General features: G+C 37.6%; 1 protein-coding gene across 1 annotated transcript in view; it reads left to right on the top strand.

The window, feature by feature from the left end:
- Positions 1 to 21,599, top strand: part of PGM5 (phosphoglucomutase 5) — a 67,680-nt gene extending 46,081 nt beyond the window's left edge. Inside the window, exons 8-11 of the mRNA XM_034410287.3 lie at positions 1,077 to 1,212; positions 2,377 to 2,560; positions 3,052 to 3,186; positions 17,908 to 21,599. Coding sequence (XP_034266178.1) covers positions 1,077 to 1,212; positions 2,377 to 2,560; positions 3,052 to 3,186; positions 17,908 to 17,997 — 545 coding nt within the window. The 3' untranslated portion in view covers positions 17,998 to 21,599. The remainder of the gene's footprint in view (positions 1 to 1,076; positions 1,213 to 2,376; positions 2,561 to 3,051; positions 3,187 to 17,907) is intronic.
- The last annotated feature ends 2,709 nt before the right edge of the window (positions 21,600 to 24,308 follow it).

The raw sequence follows: 24,308 nt of genomic DNA, 5'->3' as shown, positions 1-24,308 counted from the left end.
ATCAGTATTTATCCATAAAACATTCTACATTATATTTCATCCATTTTATTTAGTACTTTTGCTATGTGTGCTTTATTTTATTTTTTTAAAAAATAGCATTTAAAGAATAGAATAAATAGCTACATAAAAGAAAAAAAGTGGGAAAGGATCTAGTCAATAATTATTTACAATTATCATAAAATGTAAAATTCATTATTTCATTAATTAAATACATAGAACTAGATTCATAGTATCACCTTAAGAAATAACTAAAAATCTATATAAAATTTTAAATAGTACTATTGACATTGGTATTAATGATACCACTTGTCATAGTGCCCAGAATAAATGCAGATAATCATATTAAGTAAAAGAAAAGAAGAAGAAAAAACAGAAAAGAGAAAAAAGTAGAAAAATCAGTAAAATCAGTAAAATCACAAAATTCTAAATTTCTTCCCAACCTGACTTATAATTGCATCAAGATACTTATAAACAGTCCAATTACTTCTCTTTGTATGTTAATTATTTCCCGTTACCATATTCTTAATGTCTGAGTTTGCCTTGTTGTATGATATAGGATATATAGGGGAACCATTCTGGCTTATATTTAGTAAAACTCTTTTTTTCTTGAAAGCTTTCCAGAGATTATTTGCTCTTTCTTCTTCCTAGGATTAAGAGAAAATGTCTGGCCCAAAGTCACCCAGCTAGTTTTGTTCTTAAGGCAGACTAGAACTCCCAGTCTCCTAGTTTCATTGCCTTTAACCATTATACCAAACTGGCTCTCTCTGGTTGTATACTATTAATTGATAAACTGTTCTTTTTTAAAATGCATGGAATTTTTAAAAAGCAATCAATAAGTGTAATAAAGGATTAGGAAGGGGACCAGTCTGGAGAAGTTGAAGTTTGTTGTTTTACCTATCTTGCATAAACAAAAACTATCAAATTATCCAAATCCTAGTCCATTTTTAATATAGTAAGAATATTCTCACATATTTGGGAAGTACAGTAATTCACTAAATAGCAATCTTTCCAATCCAATTTCCAATCCAAATGAGATTATCTCTTATTTTATAATATGTTTACTATTTTTTCCATAGGATCTGACCACATCCGAGAGAAAGATGGACTTTGGGCTGTTTTAATTTGGCTCTCAATTATGGCAGCTCGAAAGCAGGGCGTGGAGGAAATTGTTAGAGATCACTGGACAAAATTTGGCCGTCACTATTATTGCAGGTGAAGAGTTATCAGCAGAATAATAGCCATTTTAATTCAGGTTTTTACAACATCTGATTTATGCCTTTAGAAATAACGATAAAAGTAATTACAATTATGAGTGTGGGTGTGTCGAACCACAAACCATCATTTCAATTTTTGCAAAAACTACAATATTGGTTTGTACTGCAGCATGGAGAAGTGGTAATCATTGTAAAGTGAACTCCTGCATTCAAATAGAATTTGAATGCTATTAATTTATAGCCAAGATATGGAGTTTCACTTTCATACATTTTAAAAATGAATAACAGCATATTCCCAAAAAAATCAAACCCAGACAATATTGGTATTCCAAAGCTAAAAAAATATTAAGAATGCTGAAGATGTTTTATCCGTGTATTATTTAATGTCATTGAATTTTTATTTGCATTTTATTATAAAAGGAAAATCATTAAATAGATAAATGTGGTCTAATAATTATAACATTAAAGTTGTAGTAGTGTCATTTATACCAGGGCTGTCCAATTTTGGTGACTTTAAAACTGTGGACTTTGTATGGCTGGCTGAGGAATTCTGGGAGATGAAGTCCACAAGTCTTAAAGTTTGCCAAGGTTGGACATCCCTGGTTTATGCCATCATATCTGGAACCATAGATCTGGTAAAATCGACGGGATGCGTCAGCAGTATAAAAATAATAGATGGATATGGATTTCCCACACTTTTCCAAAGTAGCAAAGCTCTCATTCCTCTGCTCCCAGCTAGATAAGAACTACAGCACAGAACCAGATTCAGACCCAGATGTTTGGAGAGATTTAAAATTGTCCTGTATGTATTGCATTTCTAATTTTCTGACATGGCACCCACTCTTCAGAACATCCTTCCACCTCACCAAGATCAGACTTTCCCAAACCTCTGGTCTTTCACAGGGCACTAAAACTTGGCTTTGCCATCAAAATTGGAGCCTTGGTAATGTGGGTGAGCTGTTTCTCAGCTATATTATTGTGGAAAGCTTGGTTGCTATTTCTTATTTATGTATGTGTTTAATTACTGGTTTTGTTTTTATTCTGTTTCTATCCCATTTTAACTATCAGCTGCCGAGTCATATAAATGCAGCCGTAACAGATTTCATAAATAAATAATACATATGAACTTTTTACATATTTCTTCTCTTTTTTACAATACAAGATTTGATTATGAAGCACTGGATCCTAGAATGGCATACTACATAATGAGAGACCTGGAAGCCTTGATCACTGACAAATCTTTCACTAATCAACAGTTTGCTGTTGGAAACAATGTTTACACTGTGCAGAAAGGAACTAACTTTGAATACGTGGATCCCGTAGATGGCACTGTGACCAAAAGACAGGTATGTCCAGGAGATTTTTTTTCACATAACATGACATCATTGAAAGAGAAATAATCTGTAAGAACCAGACCAAGACTAAGGAAGATAATTGAGAATTTGAATAATTTTTCGCTTTTGCTTTATCCTTCACTGCCAGCAGCAGCAACTAGGTTTGAGTGGATTCCAAACATAGCAATTGGAAAGTGAAATAGAAATGTGTATTATCTTTAACTTTTGCTATTATAAATGTGACAATTTTATTAATGGACAATATCTCCAAGGCCCAAATAGTAAGAATAACACGAATCATTTCTATTTTAATTAGCAGACAAGCCAAACAATTCCAATTGTACAGATATATAGAATAAGGTTGAAAATTATATTCTTCTGTTGAATAAGAAAATCAGTTATTGTTGCAAATGAACTCTTAAATGCTACAGTATAGTAACATTTACATTATTGTTCTCAAGAATTCTGTTTCCATGCTTATATAATATTTATTTTCTCTACAGGGGTTGAGGATTATATTCACTGATGCTTCCAGACTCATCTTTAGATTAAGTGCTTCAAGCCATGTGCGAGCCACCCTTAGAATCTATGCGGAGAGCTATGAAAAAGATCCCAGCAAACATGAGAGGGAGCCACAGGTAAACAGAGATAAATTACTTTTACATTTCCAAGAAAAAGATATTCTGTATACCAGAGGTTCCCAACCTTTGTGGCTTGGCAGCCCTGCTTGGGGAGGTGAGGGGAGAGCAGTGTGCATGCACATGCACATGCAACTCGACTACAAGTGGAGCTGTGTGTGCATGAGCAAGTGCTGCGGCCTTCTGCTCGCATGAGTTGAGCTGCACATGCACATGTGCTCACGTGACCCAGTTGCAAATAGGATGTGGTCCAGTAGTGGGCCGCTGCCCGGGGGTTGGGGATCCCTGTTGTATATGGTTAAGAGATTCAAAGGAAACTAAGATATATGGTAGACTTCCCCCACTGGTTCTGTTCATGGGAAGGGGGGCAGGGGTATGGCTAGGTCTGAGCAGAGACATCATGCTTTCAACTCTTACATGTATTAACTGAAATCACTTCAAACTGGAGAAAAACGCTGAATATTTGCACTTTTGTAAGCAGATAGTTTCACTCTTAACTATGTAATGACAGTTCACGTGGCTAGACATTGTAACAATACAAATTGTACAACGTATATCCTTGGCAAGAGTATTTTAAGTAATAGACTGCTTTACAGGGTGTATAAATTTGGAATTAATCATGGATAGCAAAGCAGAATCGATAAAGTTGGGGGAAGTTTTTCAAATGTTTCTTAAAAACTCTAAAAATGCTGTCCCTGCCCCCCCCCCCAAATTCTCACTGTAAAGAGAGATTCCAGAAAGATCACAAAGAGGACCCTGTATTGAGAATTTACATTTTGTTGCTGGCCCCACTTTTACCTCTGTCTCTTGTTCTTTCTTAATTCAAAATGCCCTGTTTACTGCAATCACATCGCATTGATATCTCGCCTTGGCTGAGGTCACCAGTGCTATGCCAAGGTTTTAAACCATGCATTTAAACCATAAATCTAATAATTTTATTTATTTATTTATTTTATTTTGTCATATTATTATGACCACCCATCCCACAAACAAGTGACTCCAAACTTTCTTAGGGCTTCATTTTGAGTCTTTATATATTTATAAGCTCTGTACTCTTATTATGCTACCTCATGGTTCAAGGATAAGTATTGGCAAGTACAAAACTTTCTATGGTTGAAAATCAGTAATCCATGCATTTCTTAGATCACCTAAATAAAATTGCAAGTCTAAGCACATTTATTTGAAGCTCAAGAGTTGCATTTCCAAATAAATAAATCAGGCTATGAAACCCTGATTTAAAAAGAATAGATTTCATCTGCTCTTTCTGTTCCTTAAAGCAGAAAACTTAAGAAAACTTATCCTGCCATGCCTAAAAAAATTGCAGTTCAAAAGACAAAATCAAATTGATTGTAATGAGGGTATATCTTTTTTGAGGGGAAGGGGTTGCCTGTTTCTTTCTATAAAACTACTTTTATGTGCACCATACATGGCTATGGGATATTAACATGAAATTTCCTCAGAGAAGAAAAGAAGGAAACATAAATCTATTAAGATTTATGAACAGAGACCTTATTTCTCCCTTTCTTTTTTACTTTACGTTCATAAATCTGAATTAAAATTCAACATTTTTAACATAGCTTGCTGTTAAGCTAATTTGTCTGGAGAATTAATTTCCTAATGTATTCCAGTAATTTGCTGCAGTAATACTGCAGTTGGGAAATACATCCAAGCAACTTTTGGATTCCTTGTAAGGAAGAAATGCGAAGCTGCTGGAGAGTTCTTTTTTGTATTTATAAACAAAAACTGTTCTGTACTAAAGAGGAGTTAAAGGCTAAAGGACTGCTTCAGCAGAATGCAGCCAACCTCTCCAGATTCATACTTGCTGTCAATTTTGCCTGATTGGCAAAATGCCTGAATGTTCGCTAGAAGGGTTTTCCCGAGGGAGGAGAATGAAGTGCAGTGTCTTAATTATCAGAGGGATGAGACTAACGTGAAATTAAAAATTAAGGTTCAGCCTTGCATTCAGGATGGCTATCATAGTTGCAGAATAACCTTGCCTCTCGGTAGGAAAAGTATTTGAGATCGTGAAAATTATCAAATTATACAATCCAGCTTTTTTTCGGAGGGAAAGTGAATCTGGGAGAAGATTTAAGATGGGATGTTTTGCTAGAAATCCATTAAGAGCAAAGTGCCAATAGTTTTCTTTCTTTTTCCCCTCCTTTTCTATTTGGAGAAAAAAAAAAACCTTTACTGCTGTTTTTATCAATAGGAACAATAAATTGGGGAAATAGCAAGTGCATAAAAACCAGAAAAGGAGAATATATTTCAATATTGGGAATACTGTTAGGATTCTTAGTTATCAACTGAGTAGGAAGTGGGTCCTTTCTAAGTTTTTTCCTCTGACTGTTAAGCCATTGGGGACTCCCCACTCTCTTGACCCATTGTTTTCTAGCCAGCATCTCTTTCCCTTGACCCCCAAGGTCATTCTCATTTACTATTATATGTTGTAACATCTTGAAACAGATTTTTTTTAAAAAAAACAACAAGCAACAATGTCTGTCCTTAGAAGTTGTGGATATCTGTTCCAATTTATGGCCCATAACTAGGAATAGTGAGATTGGGAATCTTTCCCAAGTAATGTTTTGCTGCAGTTGCTAGAATAACCAAGTATTTTTCTTCATGTGTGAAATGGCATGACTTGGGTTAGTTTGTGCCCAACCTGTGCAATAATGGATATACTCTTTGGAGGAAAAACTAATCTCCAACTGATACCCAGATAATAGAATAGGCAGTGTAATCGAACTACAAGTGATTCTTACACATTGCATTAGGACGTAATGGGATTTAGGTTTTTGCTTTACCCAAATTCACCACTGGTTGCAGAAATAAGCTATCAGTGAGTCATAAGTGATCTGCAGACCATTTTTCATGGCACCCAGTATGCCCCAACATTGAGTTGGCAGAAACCTGCCAATTGCAGCAGCAACATTTTTCATTAAAGAGAAAGAAAGAAAGACAGAAAGTACAGGAGTTGTGTTAGCCTCCAGTAGAAAGTCCTGATTCCCTCATCAGAAACTCTACAACCCTTAAAAGCTGAGAAGGTGTTTTACAATGTATATCTCCTAGCCACAAAGTGGTTGCCCATCTCTGAACTGTGTGAGTTAGCTTTTTTCCCCAGCAATCTGTAGTTAAAAATCTTTGCTTACCATTATGTGTGAATTAGGACTGTATGTGAAATTTATTTTAATTTTATTTATTATTAATCTCCTTTACTCCTTTATTTTCCTGTCGTCAATATTTCTGTAAATTTACCATTCATTGCCATATCTTGTACTTAAACATCATGATATTTAAGAGAGTTGTTTTTCAATGTGGGCAGGGTACAAGTCAGTTGGAGATGCGTCATGGAAAGAAGTAAGACTTTATGTAGTGATTTCCTTTCCGGACACATCTGAGGGAACCTGCAGTGCTTTTCTAATAGCCTTTTCAGCCTCTGAAACATATGCAGGAGTCATACTTCCTGTCCACTGGCAACTGAGGCCATGTATTTTACAAGTTTTATTTTTTTAAGTATTTTGAGATAACTTGGAAAACAATAGGGAATGTTCTGCCAATAAAATACCTAATTATTTGAGGTATTTTGACCCACCTAATTCAGACTAAAAAGATTATTCAAACCAGAATAAATAGAAGTTATAAGGTAAAAAGTGGGGAGTGCTATGATTTTACTGTGTCCAAAAACACTGTGCCATTAAAGCTGTCAACTTTGTCAAATAACTCTGTGTCTGGGATTTTGGCAGCATCTCCTATGCAGGAATTTTTTTTAAAAGGATTTTTTCCTATCATTTCCTCTTTGATAGAAAATGCTTCATCTATGACAGTTTTGAATTAGCTTCTGTTAAATATAAAGGGTAAGAGCAGGTATTGTTAGTAGTAACTTTGTCATATAGATTACTGAGCAATAATTGTGTTTCAGTTGCCATTTTCAATGAATGATTTGAAATTAATGTACAGAATATGTGCTTTCCATAAAATATGGTGTGTATCTCAAGATATTTTAACTTGTACCCAGCAGAGCACTATTGATAAAGGTAGATCCTATAGAATCATTTTAAGAAAAAAACACCCAAAGAAAGACTACATAGGTCCCTATATGTTGTAACTTTGATGTACGCTTATGTACATACTTATAAATTCAAAATTAAATTACAGTGGAGATCTGTTTAAAACAATAACAGTGTTTTAGAAATATTTGTTTCAAAAGGAAGGACAATAACTGATGGATGGAAACTAATCAAGGAGAGAAAACCAACCTAGAACGAAGGAGAACATTCCTGACAGTTAGAACAATTTATCAGTGGAACGACTTGCCTCCAGAAGTTGTGTGTGCTCCAACCCTGGAAGTTTTAAAGAAGAGATTAGACAACCATTTGTCTGAAATGGTATAGGGCTTCCTGCCTGAGCAGGGGGTTGGACTAGGAGACCTCCAAGGTCCCTTTCAACTCTGTTGTTCTGTTAAAAAATAGAACTAAACAACAAAATCTAGTGACATTTGAAAGCATTATAGCATAGTAACTACAATTATTAATCGATTTCCCTTAGTTCTGTAATATAGCTTTTTTGCTTCCTCTTTATTTTCCATTGCCCTCTTAGTTGCTTAAGCAGCATTTAAAAAGAAGACAAATTGCACTGTTTTATCAATGGCAGCAAGAACAGCGATCCATTCCAGCACAGTAAAAAAGTTATTAGGTATATTTTATTATCAATGCAGTCCACACGAGTACAATTATATCAAAAGTGGGGAAATATTCAATGAGATAAACAAAACCTGGTCAAAATGCAAAGGTAATTAATGTTACCTACATAGAGAACAGTCTCTGAAATTAGTTTTGAATCACACTCAGAAACGCAATGCATCTACATGAGAAACCTTAAGCATTATGAATGCAGTATATACAAAACAAATATTTCAAATGTTTGATGTTTATTCTCTGGATCCACTACTATCTGAACATAAATAATTCAACCATCTCAAATAATACTCCTCCCCCCGCCCCAAATCTGTTTTACAGCTACCAGTATTAGTTGTCATGGACAAACCAAGCTCATATATTACTTTTTTTTAGTTTAAAACATATTTTTCCCAGAAATAACTTTCAGGTGACTAATTATAGTAGTGTTTTTTTAAAAATCTGATTGGTTTGCATTGTGAAAAAATTTTGGACAGAAGGGGATTAACTAAAAAAGAAGAAGGACCACCTAAATTCTGATTCTCAACTTTGGTTAGAGCCATTGTGCTTTATTCCGTCTAATTTTTGAAAGCTGAGGACAATCAGTGCTTTTGTCCAAAAAGCCATTGTTTAGCACAGGGGTGTCAAACTTGATTTCATTGAGGGCCACATCAGGGTTATGTTTGACCTCAGGGGTGGGGGGCCCAGGGCCAGGGTGGGCATGGCCAGTTCAACCTCACTCCTGTCAGGGGCACCTGTGGTGGCACGAGCACTCTGCCAGCAAAAACAGGCTCCCAAGCTCCCTTTTCACTGGCAGAAGGTTGCAGGAGGCTGTGGCAGCCGAAAACGGAGCTCAGGAGCACGTTTTTGCTGGCAGAAGCACTGCAGGCTGCTCCTTCGCTGTTTCCAGCGCGGCCCCGCAGGCCAGATCTAAGTATCCTGAGGGCCGCATCCGGACACCCCTGGTTTAGCCTTGTCTAAGGTGTTCTCCATCCTGGAACAGAAAGTCTTTCCACGCAAAAAGGAAGTAAAATCAATTAGTAAGGAGGAAAATAAAATAAATTTTATAAACTTCGAGAAACTTATACCTGTTCATCCCCTACACTTAGAAGAGAAGGTGAAACTGAGAGTTCAAGTTAACTTGACCGTAACTATGCCAATTTTTTTTTTAAGATGCAATGAAAAGGGTAGGGCTGATTTAGTTTCCTGCAAAAAAAAAAAAATGCCATGGCTAACCTTCTGTGGGTCTGAAGTTGAAAAAGGCTGAGCTAAAAATGCTTGAAAACCCTGCCTTAAAAGTTCTGCGTTCCAGTGGGGAAACAGATGGCTCTCAACCTCAGCTGAGTTTCACTACTACAAAATGAAATTCTGCCCTCCCCCCAAAGGCATTTGTATACCATTGCAGTTGAGTCATGAGTTTAGCTGCCAAATTCATCTGACGTCATGGGATGGTTGGTGTCTACAGCTGCTTTTGAACTAACACAATTTATAGTGACCGTAGTTAAGTTTATGGCGAAAGTGCAGGATGGTTAAGTAAATTACCAGATGATTTTGCAGTGTGACAGATCAAACAATCAGAAAAGCTAATTCACTTCTTAAATTTGAACATGGCTAAAATGAAAGGCATCAATGTACAGAATATATTATTTCAATAAGGTTTTATTTTCCCTTTAATCCACGGCCTTCATGAAATTCATAGTCACTGTACAGGGGTGTCAGACTGGCAGCTCATAGGCTGTATATGCGTCATGTGTAGGCCACACCCATCCCAGCTCCATGAAGGGGGAAAACATCACATGACAGCAATGTGACACTGCGAGTTTGACACCCATGGTTTAAAAGTGCCTTATATCACAGGCAAAGGACACATTTTACTTTTTGGGAAATTTTTGCTCAGTTTTCATTTACAGATTTGGTAGAAGTTACTGTTTGGGGCAGTAGACAAGGGAACTGTTTTACCACAGAAATGTTATGGAGAATAAGCTAAAACCAGAACTCTAGATGACTTTGAGGTATTTGGTGATATATCGGATGAGAATCCTATGGCCATGGGTAGTGCTCTCCAGGATGCTAGGAGTTGTAGTCCTCCTTGACTGGCAGACTTCAAGTTGTAAATGTCTTCTGCTTGTCACCCATGGAGATTGGTCTTCTAGATGTTGTTGAACTGTAACTCTTAGATGTTTGTGTCATGCAGTAGTCCTTGCTTAATGATTGGTCGCTTAGTGACCATTCAAAGTTACAGACCTCCCCCCAAAAGTAGTTACAATCTGATTTTGAAGTTCTAACGGCTTACAAACCCACCCACCCCTGGATCATATGATTACATTTTGGTGCTTGGCAGCTGTTGTATTTACAACCACTTGCCGTATCCCAGGGTCAAATGACCATGAGTTTTTACATTTTTTAAATCAGTTTCCAGTGTTTACTTCTAGTTTTGGCCAAAAAAAAATTCCACTGAATAAAAGGGATTTACTTAACAACCATTGCATTCACTTAACAACCAATGCAATAAAGATTGTAAAATCAAACACGGTCACATTGTGACTGGCTTAATGACTGCAAGAATTTACAAATATCATTCCAGGCTCAATTACAATTCTACATTGAGGATTATCTATATAATAAGATAGTTACTAAACATTATTTGGAAGGCTTCAGGCTCCCAAACTTGAAATTTGCCATGTATGTTCCTCTTGGCTTCTAGGTGCTCACTAATCGAAATGACCATCAGAGCATTAGTATTTCCTATATTATTATTAACATGCTCTGATGCTAATTAGGATAGGGGAGGCTTCTGTGGGGGAAGGCTGAGGGAGAGAAGAGGCCGATGGTAGCTACTCATTAATTTTCAAGCTGTAAGTGTCAATTTATCAAGCCCGATCACATAGTTTCGTAGTGGAGCACGGGTATTCAGCTAGTGTACATATCCGTGATGGCGAACCTATGGCACATGTGCCATAGGTGGCACGCAGCACCCTCTCTGTGGGCACGCAAGCCATCACCCCAGTTCAGGTTTGCCACGCATGCATGTGCGCCTCCTGCTGGCCAGCTGGTCGCCGGCTCTCTGCCGCACATGTGCGGGGGGTGATGCTGGTGCAGGGGGGCCCGTGCATGCATGCGCAGGGCTGCACAAGCATGCGCAAGAGGTGGAGGGAATGTGGGGGCGTGCATGCATGCATGGGGGCCACGCACACATGCGCGGGGTGAGACACATGCAAGGGGGCATTGCATTTGGGGAGTTCAGGTGCATGCGCTTTATGTACTCGGTCCGGAAAAGCTTAGCCATCATATAAAGATATAATATAACACCAGTGGTGAAATCCATTTTTTTTTTTGTTCTGTGGGAGTGGCTTGGTGGGCATGGCAGGGGAAGGATACTGCAAAATCCCCATTCCCTCCCCACTCCTGGGGGAAGGCTGTTGCAAAATCTCCATTCCCACCCCACTCTGGGACCAGCCAGAGATAGTATTTGCCAATTCTCCGAACTACTCAAAATTTCCACTACTGGTTCTCCAGAACCTGTGAGAACATGCTGAATTTCACTCCTGTATTTATTATTACATAACTAATATTATATAACTAATATTAATAGATTATTAATGTGCTATCTGAAGGAAGAACATGGTTCAAAGCACTTAAGGCAAAATGCTTTGCCCATAGTTCTTCCCCAAGATTAGATATAAGTTAATTTACTTATTTCATCCGGTCTTGTTATAATATCTGCCTCCAGATACAAAACTTGGCTTAGGTAATTATACTACTTCTGGCCTTTTAATACAAACTCAGGAATCTTAAGTGGAACCCAGACGGGCTGATCACCTGGGTATTTTTGATCCTGAGAGGCAGAAAATATGAGATGGGTAGAACAAAAGTTTCCTCAAATCAGGCCATCGTTTTAACATATCAATGAAACAAAGCAAAATATTGGCTACTCTGGAAGTTGCTGGGATACCAGACCAAATACCTGCTTACCACAAACCATAATTTTGTGAACAAAACCTTTATTTCACTTTATAACTGGAATAACAAGCACTTTGAGTACTACAGAACTGGAAATCATGTGTATCATTTTGATAATTAGTTGAAAAAGTGCCCCTGCTTGTCGTACTATTATTCAAGAGCCATAACCTTTGCATGGCTTTTATTAGATAGTTATAATAAATGGAACCTTGAACTTCTATGTACTCTTATAATTTGATTTTATTTCTTTATCAAGTGAAACTATGACTGTGCTAAATTCATTTGTATCAGGTGGTTCTCAACTAGTTGCTTATGAAAAGGTGAACAGAATAATAAAATAATTATTGCACATTTTGAATTAATATCTGAACTATTTTTAGATATAATTTATTGTACTTGACCGGATTATATATTTACAAACTGTACCATATATTTCCATCCTTTATTTATAGATAAGAGATGAGATATGGCAAGAAGAGGTCATTTATTGTACTTTAAGAGAGGGTGAAAAGTTAACAAATTGTTTAGACTTGTTCCAAGGAAGGTGGAAGTCATTTCTTTATATATTTCTTTTCTTTTCTTTTACTGTGTTCTTATTCTTTCTTTTTTACTTTTATTTCTCTGCATTTGCTACCTTTTTATTTTTATTTTTTTAGGGTTTTTTTTTTTAGTTTCTATTAGTTTCATCTTTGTAATTGTAATGTTTAATAAAATTACTATAAAATGTGTTTGTTCTTACTTTATGCAGTAAGAGTCAGATAATAGCATTTAAAACTGTCTTAGCAGAATGTTCCTGAATAATATTTTCCCAGAAACAGCAATTTTGCTATGGAAAAGTTGGTGGCTTATGAAAAAATGTGATTTGATTCTGGAAGAACAAGTGGGGTGTTGGCAGCATATGAAATAAGATGGCAATAAGGTGGCAGCTGTGGTAGTGCAATCAAAGCCCAATACCCCGTTTGGTATGTGGAGCATGCATAAAATCAGGTAGGCCTTCAATTGTATGATCATGGCTGCCATGTTGATTTTTTAAAAACACCCCTTAGCAACCAGGAAGCATTTCCATTTCCTCTTACACAGGGCAGGACAGTGTCACTCAGCCATCGCTGTTTTCTACAGTGTAACTGTATGCACAATCTGAAATAAAGATTTTTCCTTTAAAAAAAAATACTGTAAAAATCAGCTCCAGCTAGTGAGGAAAAGCATCAAACACATTTGGAGAACCCAGGTAGGAAAATACTGTTTTGGAAGAAACAGATATGAAGACTCAAACTTCTTCTTTTATTTAGTGAAATAGAGGTGATATAATTTGCATGATTAATAAAATAAGATTCTTGATAAATAGTAACAGCACCATTGGTTATATTCTTTGGAATGTCCCATAACGTTAATGAAACACATAGATAGATCCCTGCTATTTTGCCCCTTAACAAGAAGGCAGGGACAATCGTGTACTTTGAAGTAAAGTCACCTTGCCTTAAGTGGATCCTTGTGATCTACCTATGTTGTGGCCCATCAGTGGCCTGTGCAGCTAGTAGCTGATTCCAACAGCGAGGAGGCTGGTGTGGTGCTGCGCCAGCAGCCTGTGCAGCTGGCACTCGAGTCAGACAATGAGGAGGCTGGAGAAGATGTGGTGCCAGAAGCGAGGATTCAGCCAGGGCCTTCAGAACCTCCAGAAGCTCCTATAAGTGAAGAGTAAGAAGAGGAGCCTCTTCTCGATGCATGGGTGCGCAGAGCTGCCAAAAGGCAGGAGTGGCTCCTCAGGAGAAGATCTCCTCGAGAGTAAGGCTTGGGGCTAATTGGCCACTCCCTTAGCTTATTTAAGGAAGGACAACGACTAAGGCAATTTGCAGGGAACAACTTCATTCACTCTCCTTCGCGTCTTGATCTTAGTTCTCTTTTCAGTTTCCTGCAAATTGCTTTTGGGCTTTCTGCCAACCATAGTAAGATTATGATTATTTATTCTTTGGATTCTTGTAGGCTGTTAAGAAAGTTAATTAACAGTCTTTGTTTGAAAAAGATTGATTTAATTTAGTAAACTAAGGTTTGTACAGACTTTGTGTGTGCTGCGTTCTTTCGGGTCCGTAGCTGGGGCAGAACAACCTAGCATTAATTGTCTCAATTCACAAGTAGTGCCATTTCACATACAAAATCCAGCAAGTGGGTTTTTTTTATTCTCCATTTACATCCTGTGAATTTTCAGAACGGTGTGTAGAAAATGCATTGTTTGATAATGGATACTGCAAAGTGCAAGTGGCTGTGAGTTGAAGTACGGCATAAATCCAGTTGCCCCCTGAAATAAAAGGAGAAAAAAGTATGGTTCTTTTTAATGAAATCTTTTTTGGCAGTGTCTTCCTCCTGCCGCATCTTAGCTAGAAACCTCCATGAATGCAGGAGAAGGCACTGTTTTACATTGCAGTAACTGATGATTGATGAGGTTATCCGTTCAGTATTCTCCAGCTCGTTTACAGGCCAGGTCTCTCCACATCTACCGATTTTAGCTTTGATGGTACACGAATTGAGCATTGTTCAGACCTGAAGCAGCCATAGGAAGATGTAAAATTGGATGGCAATTTTGTTTTTCTAAAGTGCTGAGTAAATTATTGAGGAGAGAAGGGAAGTGTGGGGTGACTGGAGAGAGCAGGTGAAGCATGAGTGAAATGGCTGGCATAATGACTGGAGAGGTGGTCTTTGGTTGATGGGTAGAGCATTAGGGAACGAGATGGTTAGCAAAAGAGAAATTAGCGAACTGAACAGAAATACACTGAGGGCAGGATCTCTACAGGTTATTCAATTGAAAAACAGTAATTAGAGAAAATTAACTGACTTCAGTTAAACGAGTACTTTATTGAAGCAAAAAATGGAGTTTGCATTTTGGGTTATGGTCATAGTTTTGCCTTGTACTTAGTTGCGCCTGTCTGTCTGTCTGTCTATCCTCTATCTCAGGGGTGTCAAACTCAAGGCCTGGATCTGGCCCGCCAGGTGCTTAGATCTGGCCATAGGGCTGCCCTAGAAATAGTGAAGGACTGGCCCGCAGTGTCTCTGCCAGCAAAGATATCTTGGCAGGACCACCTGCGGCCTTCCCGAGCTCCATTTTCACTGGCAGAGGGTTGCAGGAGGCTGTCGCAGCCAAAAACGGAGCCCACAAGGGCTGTGTGTGGCCTTCCCGAACTCTGTTTTTACTGACAGAGAGCTGCAGGAGACCATCACACCCAAAAATGGAGCCCACGAGGGCAGCTGAAGGAGCCCATTTTCTCTGGCAGAGCGCTTGGGCTGCCACAGGTGCCCCAATACGAGTGACGTCGAGATGCCCATGCCACTCTCGCCAAACCCACCCTGGCCTCCTGAAGTCAAACACAACCCTGATACGGCCCTCAATGAAATCAAGTTTGACAGCCCTGTTCTATCTTATGTATCCATCTACTTATCTGTTACCAGTTTCCCCTTCTTCCTTGCATGAAGAAGATGTTTAGAGACTAAGCAGACATTTAAGATAGAATCTTCAATAATTTTTCAAAAGTTGAAAGACCAACCCCATTCATGCTCAGCATTATTATTATTGTTTTCTAATGAATGTATAATTAACTACTCTACTCCTGGATTTTTACAAGACCAAATTTCCATTTCATCCCTTATAAGAAAGATTACCTGTCCTGAGCCTCATAGTGCCTGTGGCTCTGAGATATCTTAGAAGGCCCATTGTATTTCTAATATTAAGTTACAGGTATAAGAGTACTGGAAAAAGAGCAAGTTATAAAGAAAGAAAGATAAATAGATATTTATCTATTAAACAGATGGGTTGGAAAGAAATACCTAGTTATCTTTCTAGCTCATGACATACCTGTTTTTTTAGAAGATCGTTTTCATTTTTCAGAAAAAGGTTTGCAGAGTTTTGCTGGGAGCAGAAGACAATAACATTTCAGATATATATTAAAACAACATGTCCTCCACCCTTAAAATGATGTCATTATTTTGTGAAACAGATCTTGGAATTACTTGAATCACGTACTATTAAAAATGCAATAAATTAAACAAGTTCCTATTTTCATAATGCACTGTATTATAGAGCAGTGTTTAGGCTCATAGAAGTGGTTCCTGTCTTATTTATGATAAGCTGATTTGATTTCAGCCAAAAACCTTTCTGGGTTTTCAGTTTAAGAGGGATGTTTCTAAAACCATTATGTGATTTTTCTCACACATAAAAAGTTCAGCTAGTTAGTACAGGAACATTAAAATCATATCAAAGTTGTGACATAGAATTTGTGGGATTTGTTTGTTGGGTTAGACTTGGTGTTATTACAGTATTGATTTTTTTATTAATGGATAAGAGTGAAATATTACCTTTGACATTAGACATTAAGTAAACACTTCCTCTGTTATATCATTTCCCCATTGACAGTAAAGTTCACAAAGTCATAAAAGCAGAAGTTTCCAAGATAATGTTTCATTTAAGTAATTTATAGAAGCAAAAGGTACTGTATTTGATTTGTCTAATGGAATGCTGAAAATTTGTACTCTCTCTTTTTAAGTTGCTCTCTCTGGTTAGCAAAACTTTAAATTAGGCGTTCATGGGAGAGTTTGAACTTTTGGAAACTTCAGTTTTCTTTAACATCTACATCTACAACCCTGGGTTTGAGGTGATCAAATACAGAGGGTAAATTTGTTGTAGTGGTTAAGGATCAGGGTGGTAACCAGGATACCAGGAACCCAACTGGATGACTTTGCGCCAATCACTCTCTTTTTCTCAACTCTTGGAAGGAGGCAATGGCGAATCGCATCTCAAATCTTGCCCAAAAAAATTGTAGGAGTTGTCCATACAGTTGCCAAGAGTCAATACTGACTCCAAGGCACCCCAAAAAAATTAATATACTGATGATAACCAGTGACATATCTCTCATCCGAGGTCAATGGAGATATAGTGGACGTCTTGACCTCAGTGCCTGGATCTATGAAAGAGTGGGTGGGGATAGAACAGATTGTATCCTAGCAAGACAGAATTATTTTTCTACAGAGGCTTTCAAATGCCAAGGTAGCACCTGAAATTGCTCTTGATTCCTGTACTTCTTTGAAACAGTAAATACAAATATGGAATCTCTCCTGGATGAGTAGGTGGAGGCTGTGGCAAAGAGAACTGGTTCAATCATTCCGATCTTTTCTTGACCAGCAGTTGCTGAACACATCAATTCATAAATAAATGAACAAAATGATTTTCAATCTGTAAATAATGCTAAATGTTTAAATTAGTTCAACATTTCCACCTTGTTCTTGAAAATACCCATTTTTCCTCACTGAAAAAAATTAAAGTATCCTATATTTACACAAATAAAGACTTACTGCTAACATGAGATCTAAGTAAATGCAAATTACTATTATTGTTGTTGGTGGTGGTGGTGGTGGTGGTCACACAGTCAGTCAGCTGCTTGGATTTGGCATTTTTGTTCCCCTGTCGAGTCTTTCCTAAGGACCTAGTTTAATTAAATACTTAATTATTATTATTATTATTTATTTGACTTACATAGCCTCCCATCCGACGTAGATGTCTGTGGGTGATTTACAATAAAATAGATAAAACAAATAAAATACATAACATATATAAAAAACAGGAGTCAAGCATCACAAAGCCATCAATAAAGCCAACTGTATCCTACATCTAGTCTCCCACCTTGCTAGCTTAATTAACATCACATTTTTAGTATCAAACATTCACACACACCCTTTGTTGTCAAGCTGGCATTTTGAAATGTTATCCAAAGCTTTGTGTTACCTCCCATGTGAAGCCTGGGAGACAAAATATTCAATGGGAACAAATCATTCGGCTATCTTCTTTCCAATTAACATCATGCATGTTTTAGTCACATACTATTTTTTGCATTTTTAATATCCAATTCCTTTTCTACTTTAAACATGAATTTTGAAAGACATGTTAGTTTATGGAAACATACTGGTGGAATCGGCAGACTTAACATATGCATATATAGATGGGCCTTAAGTGAACCTCTGGTTTAAATATTTAAAATATTTATTATTAAGTTTATTATGTATTATAAAATATTGTTTTTTTCAAAGCATCTTTTATTTATCTTTTCTCTAGGCAGTTTTGAGTCCACTCATTGCCATTGCACTGAAAATATCTCAGATTCATGAGAGAACAGGTCGTAAGGGTCCTACTGTCATCACCTGAAGGAGAACTGCTGACTCAGGGCCAAACTCGGGAGGACAAGGAAGAATGAAGACATTGCTCAAACACACCAGTTCTTTGTGCCTTATATTAGTTTAAGGGCTTGGGGGCAGTTGGGAGGGAAGTGGATGGATAAAATTTATTTTGAGTTTCATTATTAAGAAAAATGTGCACTTGTCTCTTATAGCTTCAGCATCTTCTTGTGATGCAAATAATCAAAACCAGGGCTCTCTCTCTGAATAATACCAAGGTTTATTTATAAGAGATGATAGAAAAAAAAGATCCCTGTGTTTTGCATTTGCAAGGCAAAAATAGGCTATATGTTTCCTTAGCTAGAGCTGGCTGAAAAACATAGATTTTTGATAATAGTGTTTTATGAATCTCCCATCATAATTTAAAAAGAAAGCACTCTTAGGATAGTCAAGAACATTTTTAAGAGGTCAAAAACAAAATATTTTTCTTAGGTTGCCTTATTTTCTAAACCCATCTGGGAGTTATGATGGATTGATTTTGAATTAAAATATAATAGGGCTCTTATTTTAGATAGTTGAAGTCCCAGAGGGTGGAACAACCTAGAACAGGGGTGTCAAACTGGCGGCGGACGGGCCGGACGCATCACGCGCAGGCCACATCTACTCCAGCTACACAAATGGGAAAAGTGTCACGTGATGGTGACATGACGCAGCGAGTTTGACATCCATGAACTAGAATATCAGCAATTTTGTCCTTTCTTTGGGCTGTTACAAAGCATTTGTGTAATACAATGAACCACAAACTAGCCAATCACATTTTAGCTTAGTGACCCTAGGGCTTTGTGACTCTCATCTGTGTGGCTAATTTATGGTTCAGTGATTTCTACAAATCTGGATGTATTAAGTAAAGTATGAGTTTATGATGAGTATGTTGTGTGACCATAGCCATTGAATCCAAGGGGTGCAGCTCATGAGCAGAATCTACAGGTGGGGCTATTCTAATCAATGAGGTTAGAAATATGTAGCCCAGCAGATTTATTTGGAAATAGGTCCCCCTGAGTGTCAGGAAAAAAATGTAATCTTCCATAAATATGTCTAATTCTGCAGCTTTATCCTGAGATTTTAATTAGCTGATTATCTTTTTCAAAGCACACTGGCAACTGCCACTCCTAATTTCTCAGCTCAAGTTTTAAGACTACATTTTTATGCACCAGCTGCTACATTTATACACACTTTATGTAACTAAATCTTACGTATTTAAATGGAAAAATGAGAAGTTACCTTGCAGCAATCTGTTTGGCAAACAGCTTTCATGTTTTGTTCATGTCTGCTGTTATTCATAAATACCATCACCAACATAACTGGTTTGTGTGTCTCTCTGCTTGTAGCTTAAAAATGGGACTGCTTTTTTCTACTTATTTCCTCAACCACCTTCTCCTAGTCAGATTCAGCTCTATGCAGCTTCAGTTTAAGGAAAATACCTTTTTGCTATTAGATTTGTATTCTGGATTTATCTCCTACTGTGGACCTCTCTTGACAATGATCCCTCTCCTTTTGTTATCAGTTTCTCCTTTTAGAAGTAAATCTTTAGGGTACTTCCCTCTCACTCTTCTGTGCATGTTCACTATCGCTCTCTCATACACAAATACTTAATTAAAATTAATTTAATTCAAGATCTTTAAAAATACCTTTCAAAATATATTTATGTTCCGCTTTTTAAAAGGGCTAATTATCACAGCAGAGTTCTAACTTTTATACGGATGCATCAGCTGATTTTTAAAAAACAAACACCAGAGACAGTAGAAGGGACAGTAAAAACGCTAGAAAGAAAACCATTCCTCTCCCACAGCAGGTACCCAGATAAGCAGGCATTAACACCAGACAAACAATCCAGCAGAAAACAATATCCTAATCAAGTAAATACCAAGCAGATAACCACATCCCCACCAACCCTGGCAGGGCAAGTTACTATATATGAACAGGCAGAAAACCCACATTCACTGATGAGGATGATGGTGATTATAATGTTATTTATTTGGGTAATGAAATGTCTGCAAGCAAACAGAGAGGACCAAGAACTCCACAAACATATGAATTTGGATAAGGTGAAGGAAATGGGTCTGTGTGGTGTGTCTCATTGTCATGCACCAATTTATAATCATAATTCAGAAAGTTGGAAGTGCTGTTTGGTTATTGCAAATGTGTGACAATTGAATATCTGATTTAGTGACATAGGCGACATAATCTGTCTTTTAAGGACTGTATGCCCTTGCATACTGTAGTTGGAGATCCATAGTGGAGTTAAATTGTTTTGTATGAGAATATGACTCGACAACTAGGTTTCTGCTACTATCTTCGCATAACATCAGAATATTTAAATGTTGTGGTATGTTGGAAGTATAAGATTCCTGCTTCTATATACCCCTTATCAATATCTCTGAAACTTTACATCAGAAACAATTTTTAAAGAACCATCACTTCTTTACAGCAGATAATTTCCTCAACCTTGAAAATGGAATTTAGGAACTTTTCAAGCTAAAGCAGAAGACAATCTGGGGTTTTTAAAAATCTTAAAACAAGGGTGCCCAACCTTGGCAATTTTAAGACTTGTAGACTTCAATTTCCAGAATTCCCCATGCTGGCTAGGGAATTCTATGAGTTGAAGTCCACACGTCTTGAAGGAGTCAATTTTGGGCACTGCTCTAGAAACCTCAAATGGTAAAAGAGAGCTAAAAAAGGAAAGCAGGAAGACAGTGGAAACATTAGAATTAAAATGTACTGTTTTGCATAACTCTGGACAAAGGAATTACAATTCCATTTTCCAAGTTAATTTAACCAAGAGGCAAGATTTCAGGGTGCATGAAAGTGTATGGAGCTGAAAAGGGAAATTTTCCCAACTAAAACACCATCTAGCTTGTTAGCAGAACTGTAGTAGAAGTTTTAGAAATATTTGCCTAGTTCATTTAATGAAAAGCTTGCCCAATGTCTTATTACAAGAGGGGAATATGGCAGAGGAAGGAGGCTTGCTCAGTAAATGCTGGGATATGGAAAATGTTTTTTGAGTTTGTAAAATAAGGGTGTCCAACTTTGGTGATGGCAACTTTAAGACTTATGGACTTCAACTCCCAGAATGCTGACTGGGGAATTCTGGGAGTTGAAGTCCATAAGTCTTAAAAGTTGCCAAGTTTGGATAACCCTGCTGTAAAATATAACACGGCTCCATCCATAGCACAAAACTGTGATATAAAACTTCTAAATGTCACTAATTCAAATATTTTTTCTTCTTGGGAAGCTGAGGTGTGACTATGTCATTGCAATGGCTTTTGTGAAATCTGAAATGTTCATAGCCTGGTAACCCTGCAGTGGCAAACCTTCATTTCTAGTGCAATCTTGAATGCTGCGGTGTTTTAAGTAGCTGACTTGGATTCTTTTGATATTTGTCAAAACTTACTATGACATTTAATAAACTGTGTCCTATTTGCCTTGCATGAAATCGCTGATGGAACACAGCTTGCTCCAATGCAACAGTTTTTTTTTTTTTTTAAAGCTGTGTCTAGGAAAATGAGGCACTGATTTATCTTTGCACAGTGTTTTATTGCAGCATTATTAAACAGATTTTTTTTGTAAGTCAAATACTTTTGTTCTGTTTTATATAACATTACACAGTATATAATCTTTTGACTGCCCACAGCAACAAGTAGCTAGTTTGGTTTATTTCGTGCTGGCCTTTCATAAGAGATATAAAGATTTGCTGGAGGATTTACTGTATATGGAGCGAGCTAAAAGCTGAGCACAATTTAAGAGATCTTCGTAAATGAAATACAAGTTCTGAATTAAAATGCATACATATTGTCATGGGTTTTGAAATCCTTGATACTGATTAGAGCCAATCCATGGAAAAGGATTAGAGATATGTTAACTTTTCTTTTTATTTTGTTACAAAAACATGGCCTCCATATCAGCAGATGGCAGCAGTTTCTTAAATTCAGGGAAATCTCAAGGCTGTAGGCTAGATGGTGAAATTGCAAAACCATCCAGAAGACAGAAGAAAACGACTTCTGATTTGCTGCCAAGAAACCTACAACGACTTCTCCATGAGTCAAGTTTGGTTGCTATGATATAAAGAAGGTGTTGAGACTCTAGAAAGAGTGCAGAGGAGAGAACAAAGATGATTAGGAGTGGCTTAGTGGTTGCAGGAATTGGGAATGTCTAGTTTCACAAAAGGAAGGATTAGGGTGACATGATAGTAGTGTTTCAATATTTGAAGGGCTGCCAAAAAGAAGGGGGGAGGGTCAACCTCTTCTCCAAAGCACCTGAAGGCAGGGCAAGAAACAAAGGATGGCAACTAATCAAGATGAGAACCAACCTAGAAATTAGGAGACACTTCACGACAGTGAACAATTAATCAGTGGAAGAGCTTGCCTTCAGAAGTTGTGGGTGCTCCATCACTGGAGTTCTTTTAAAAAAGATTGGACAGCCATTTGTCCAGAATGCTATAGGGCTGTGATGGCGAACCTATGGCACGCGTGCCACAGGTGGCACGTGGAGCCATATCAGTGGGCACACGAGCGTTGCCCTAGCTCATCTCCGGTGCGCATGCACACACTGGCCAGCTGATTTTTGGACCTTCTGGGCCCACTGGAAGTCAGGAAACAGGCTGTTTCTGGCCTCCGGAGGGCCTCCAGGGGGCTGGGGAAGGCTGTTTTCGCCTTCCCCAGGCTCCTAGAAAGGCTCTGGAGCCTGAGGACAGCAAAAAATGGGCCTACTGGGCCCACTGGGCGATCACGTACCAAGCGGGGGAGCGCAGGGGAGTTGCACGCGGGGGAGCGGGGTGCATTGAATTATGGGTGTGGGCACACACGCGCGACCCCCCCTCCCGCTTTTGGCACGCGACGCCAAAAAGGTTAGCCATCACTGCTATAGGGTCTCGGTTAGCCATCACTGCTATAGGGTCTCGCTTGAGCAGGAAGTTAGATTAGAAGACCTCCAAGGTCCCTTCCAACTCTATTGCTACGTTAAGCTCAATTCAGTTTTTTTCCTTTCTAAAGTTAACCATATCCAGTTTCCTTAGTTTTCTCCCCAAAACATCATTTCCAGCTCCCTGGTTGTATTTTATCTGAATTAGTTCCGAACTGATACTTCAGATCACAGAACAAGATTTCACTTGGAAGTGAGTTCTTTTCACTATTGCAGAAAGAATATTTGATTACTATCCTTCACATGTGATAAATCACTTCATTAAAAGAAGTACTGTACCATCTTAAACTTGTCATGAAAATAGGAGCTAAGTTAATATTGAATACGGATTCACAAAATTACTTTGCTCATGTGGATTATCCTAAACATAAGACAGAGCCCTATAGGTTTTTCCTAAACATCTTGATAGGCAGATACTTTTGTATTTACCTTGAAATGAGAATTGGGATTTTGTTTTCTGACCTACAGAAATGGGGGGAAATGTCCCCCTTTTGGAATTCAGTACAGAATAGTGGGTTACCTTGCCATAAACAAGCTCAAGACTTGATTGTTGTACAGTGCAAAGGAGCAATGGAGGAATTAGAAGAAAAGGTTACCAAGAGACTTCCTTCCTTCTTCCTTCTTCCTTGTTTTGTATGATGGAAACAAGTGCACATTTATTCTCCCCACCAATAATTGCTAATTGTTTCTCAAAATGTATTTCATTACAAAACTTTATTACAAGAAAACTACAATGCAGCATTAAACAATGTAAACTAGTTAGCCCCAGAACACAATAAAAAAAGTTGCTATAACCAAGAAATGTCAACTATTAATAAGTAATTCATTAGATTTCAGCCTGTAATGCTAAGGGATAACAAAAAGAATTGATGCTAAAATTCCAAGATATTTTTAAAATGTATATGTATGGAAGACATTCCAATGCTAATTACCTTACTGAAATTGCCTAAACCTCTAACATTGAGTTGGCTATTTTTTTCAATGGGCTATCTGTATTGTACTCCCTCCCCTCAAAAGTAATGAGAGGTAGTGAAGTTGATTAAATAGGGGTACATAATGAAAAATAATTAATTGCAATAGTGATACAATTACTCTTTTTAGAAAGAATAAATACTGAATTAAGAATACAATCTATTTTATCCAGGGTATTCTCTGCCTTCATATTTTTTGTGTCACCGCGGGCTCCATTGTAACTTAGTTTCCTGTATCCCAGATACTGTACAATAGTACCACAATAATTCAAACATGGAAAAAAACAAAGCAAGGCCAAACTACAAGTCAGATAAATTGTTTAAATCCAATGTCAATGAAATGGTAAAAGTTTAAATCAAAGGGTGTTTTGTTGGTTTTTTACTCAAACTGTAG

The sequence above is a fragment of the Pantherophis guttatus genome, chromosome 2 (genome assembly GCF_059756535.1).
Source record: "Pantherophis guttatus breed Tessera chromosome 2, ASM5975653v1, whole genome shotgun sequence".
NCBI classification, from domain to species: domain Eukaryota; kingdom Metazoa; phylum Chordata; class Lepidosauria; order Squamata; family Colubridae; genus Pantherophis; species Pantherophis guttatus.
This window is presented reverse-complemented; position numbering and strand designations above follow the sequence as displayed.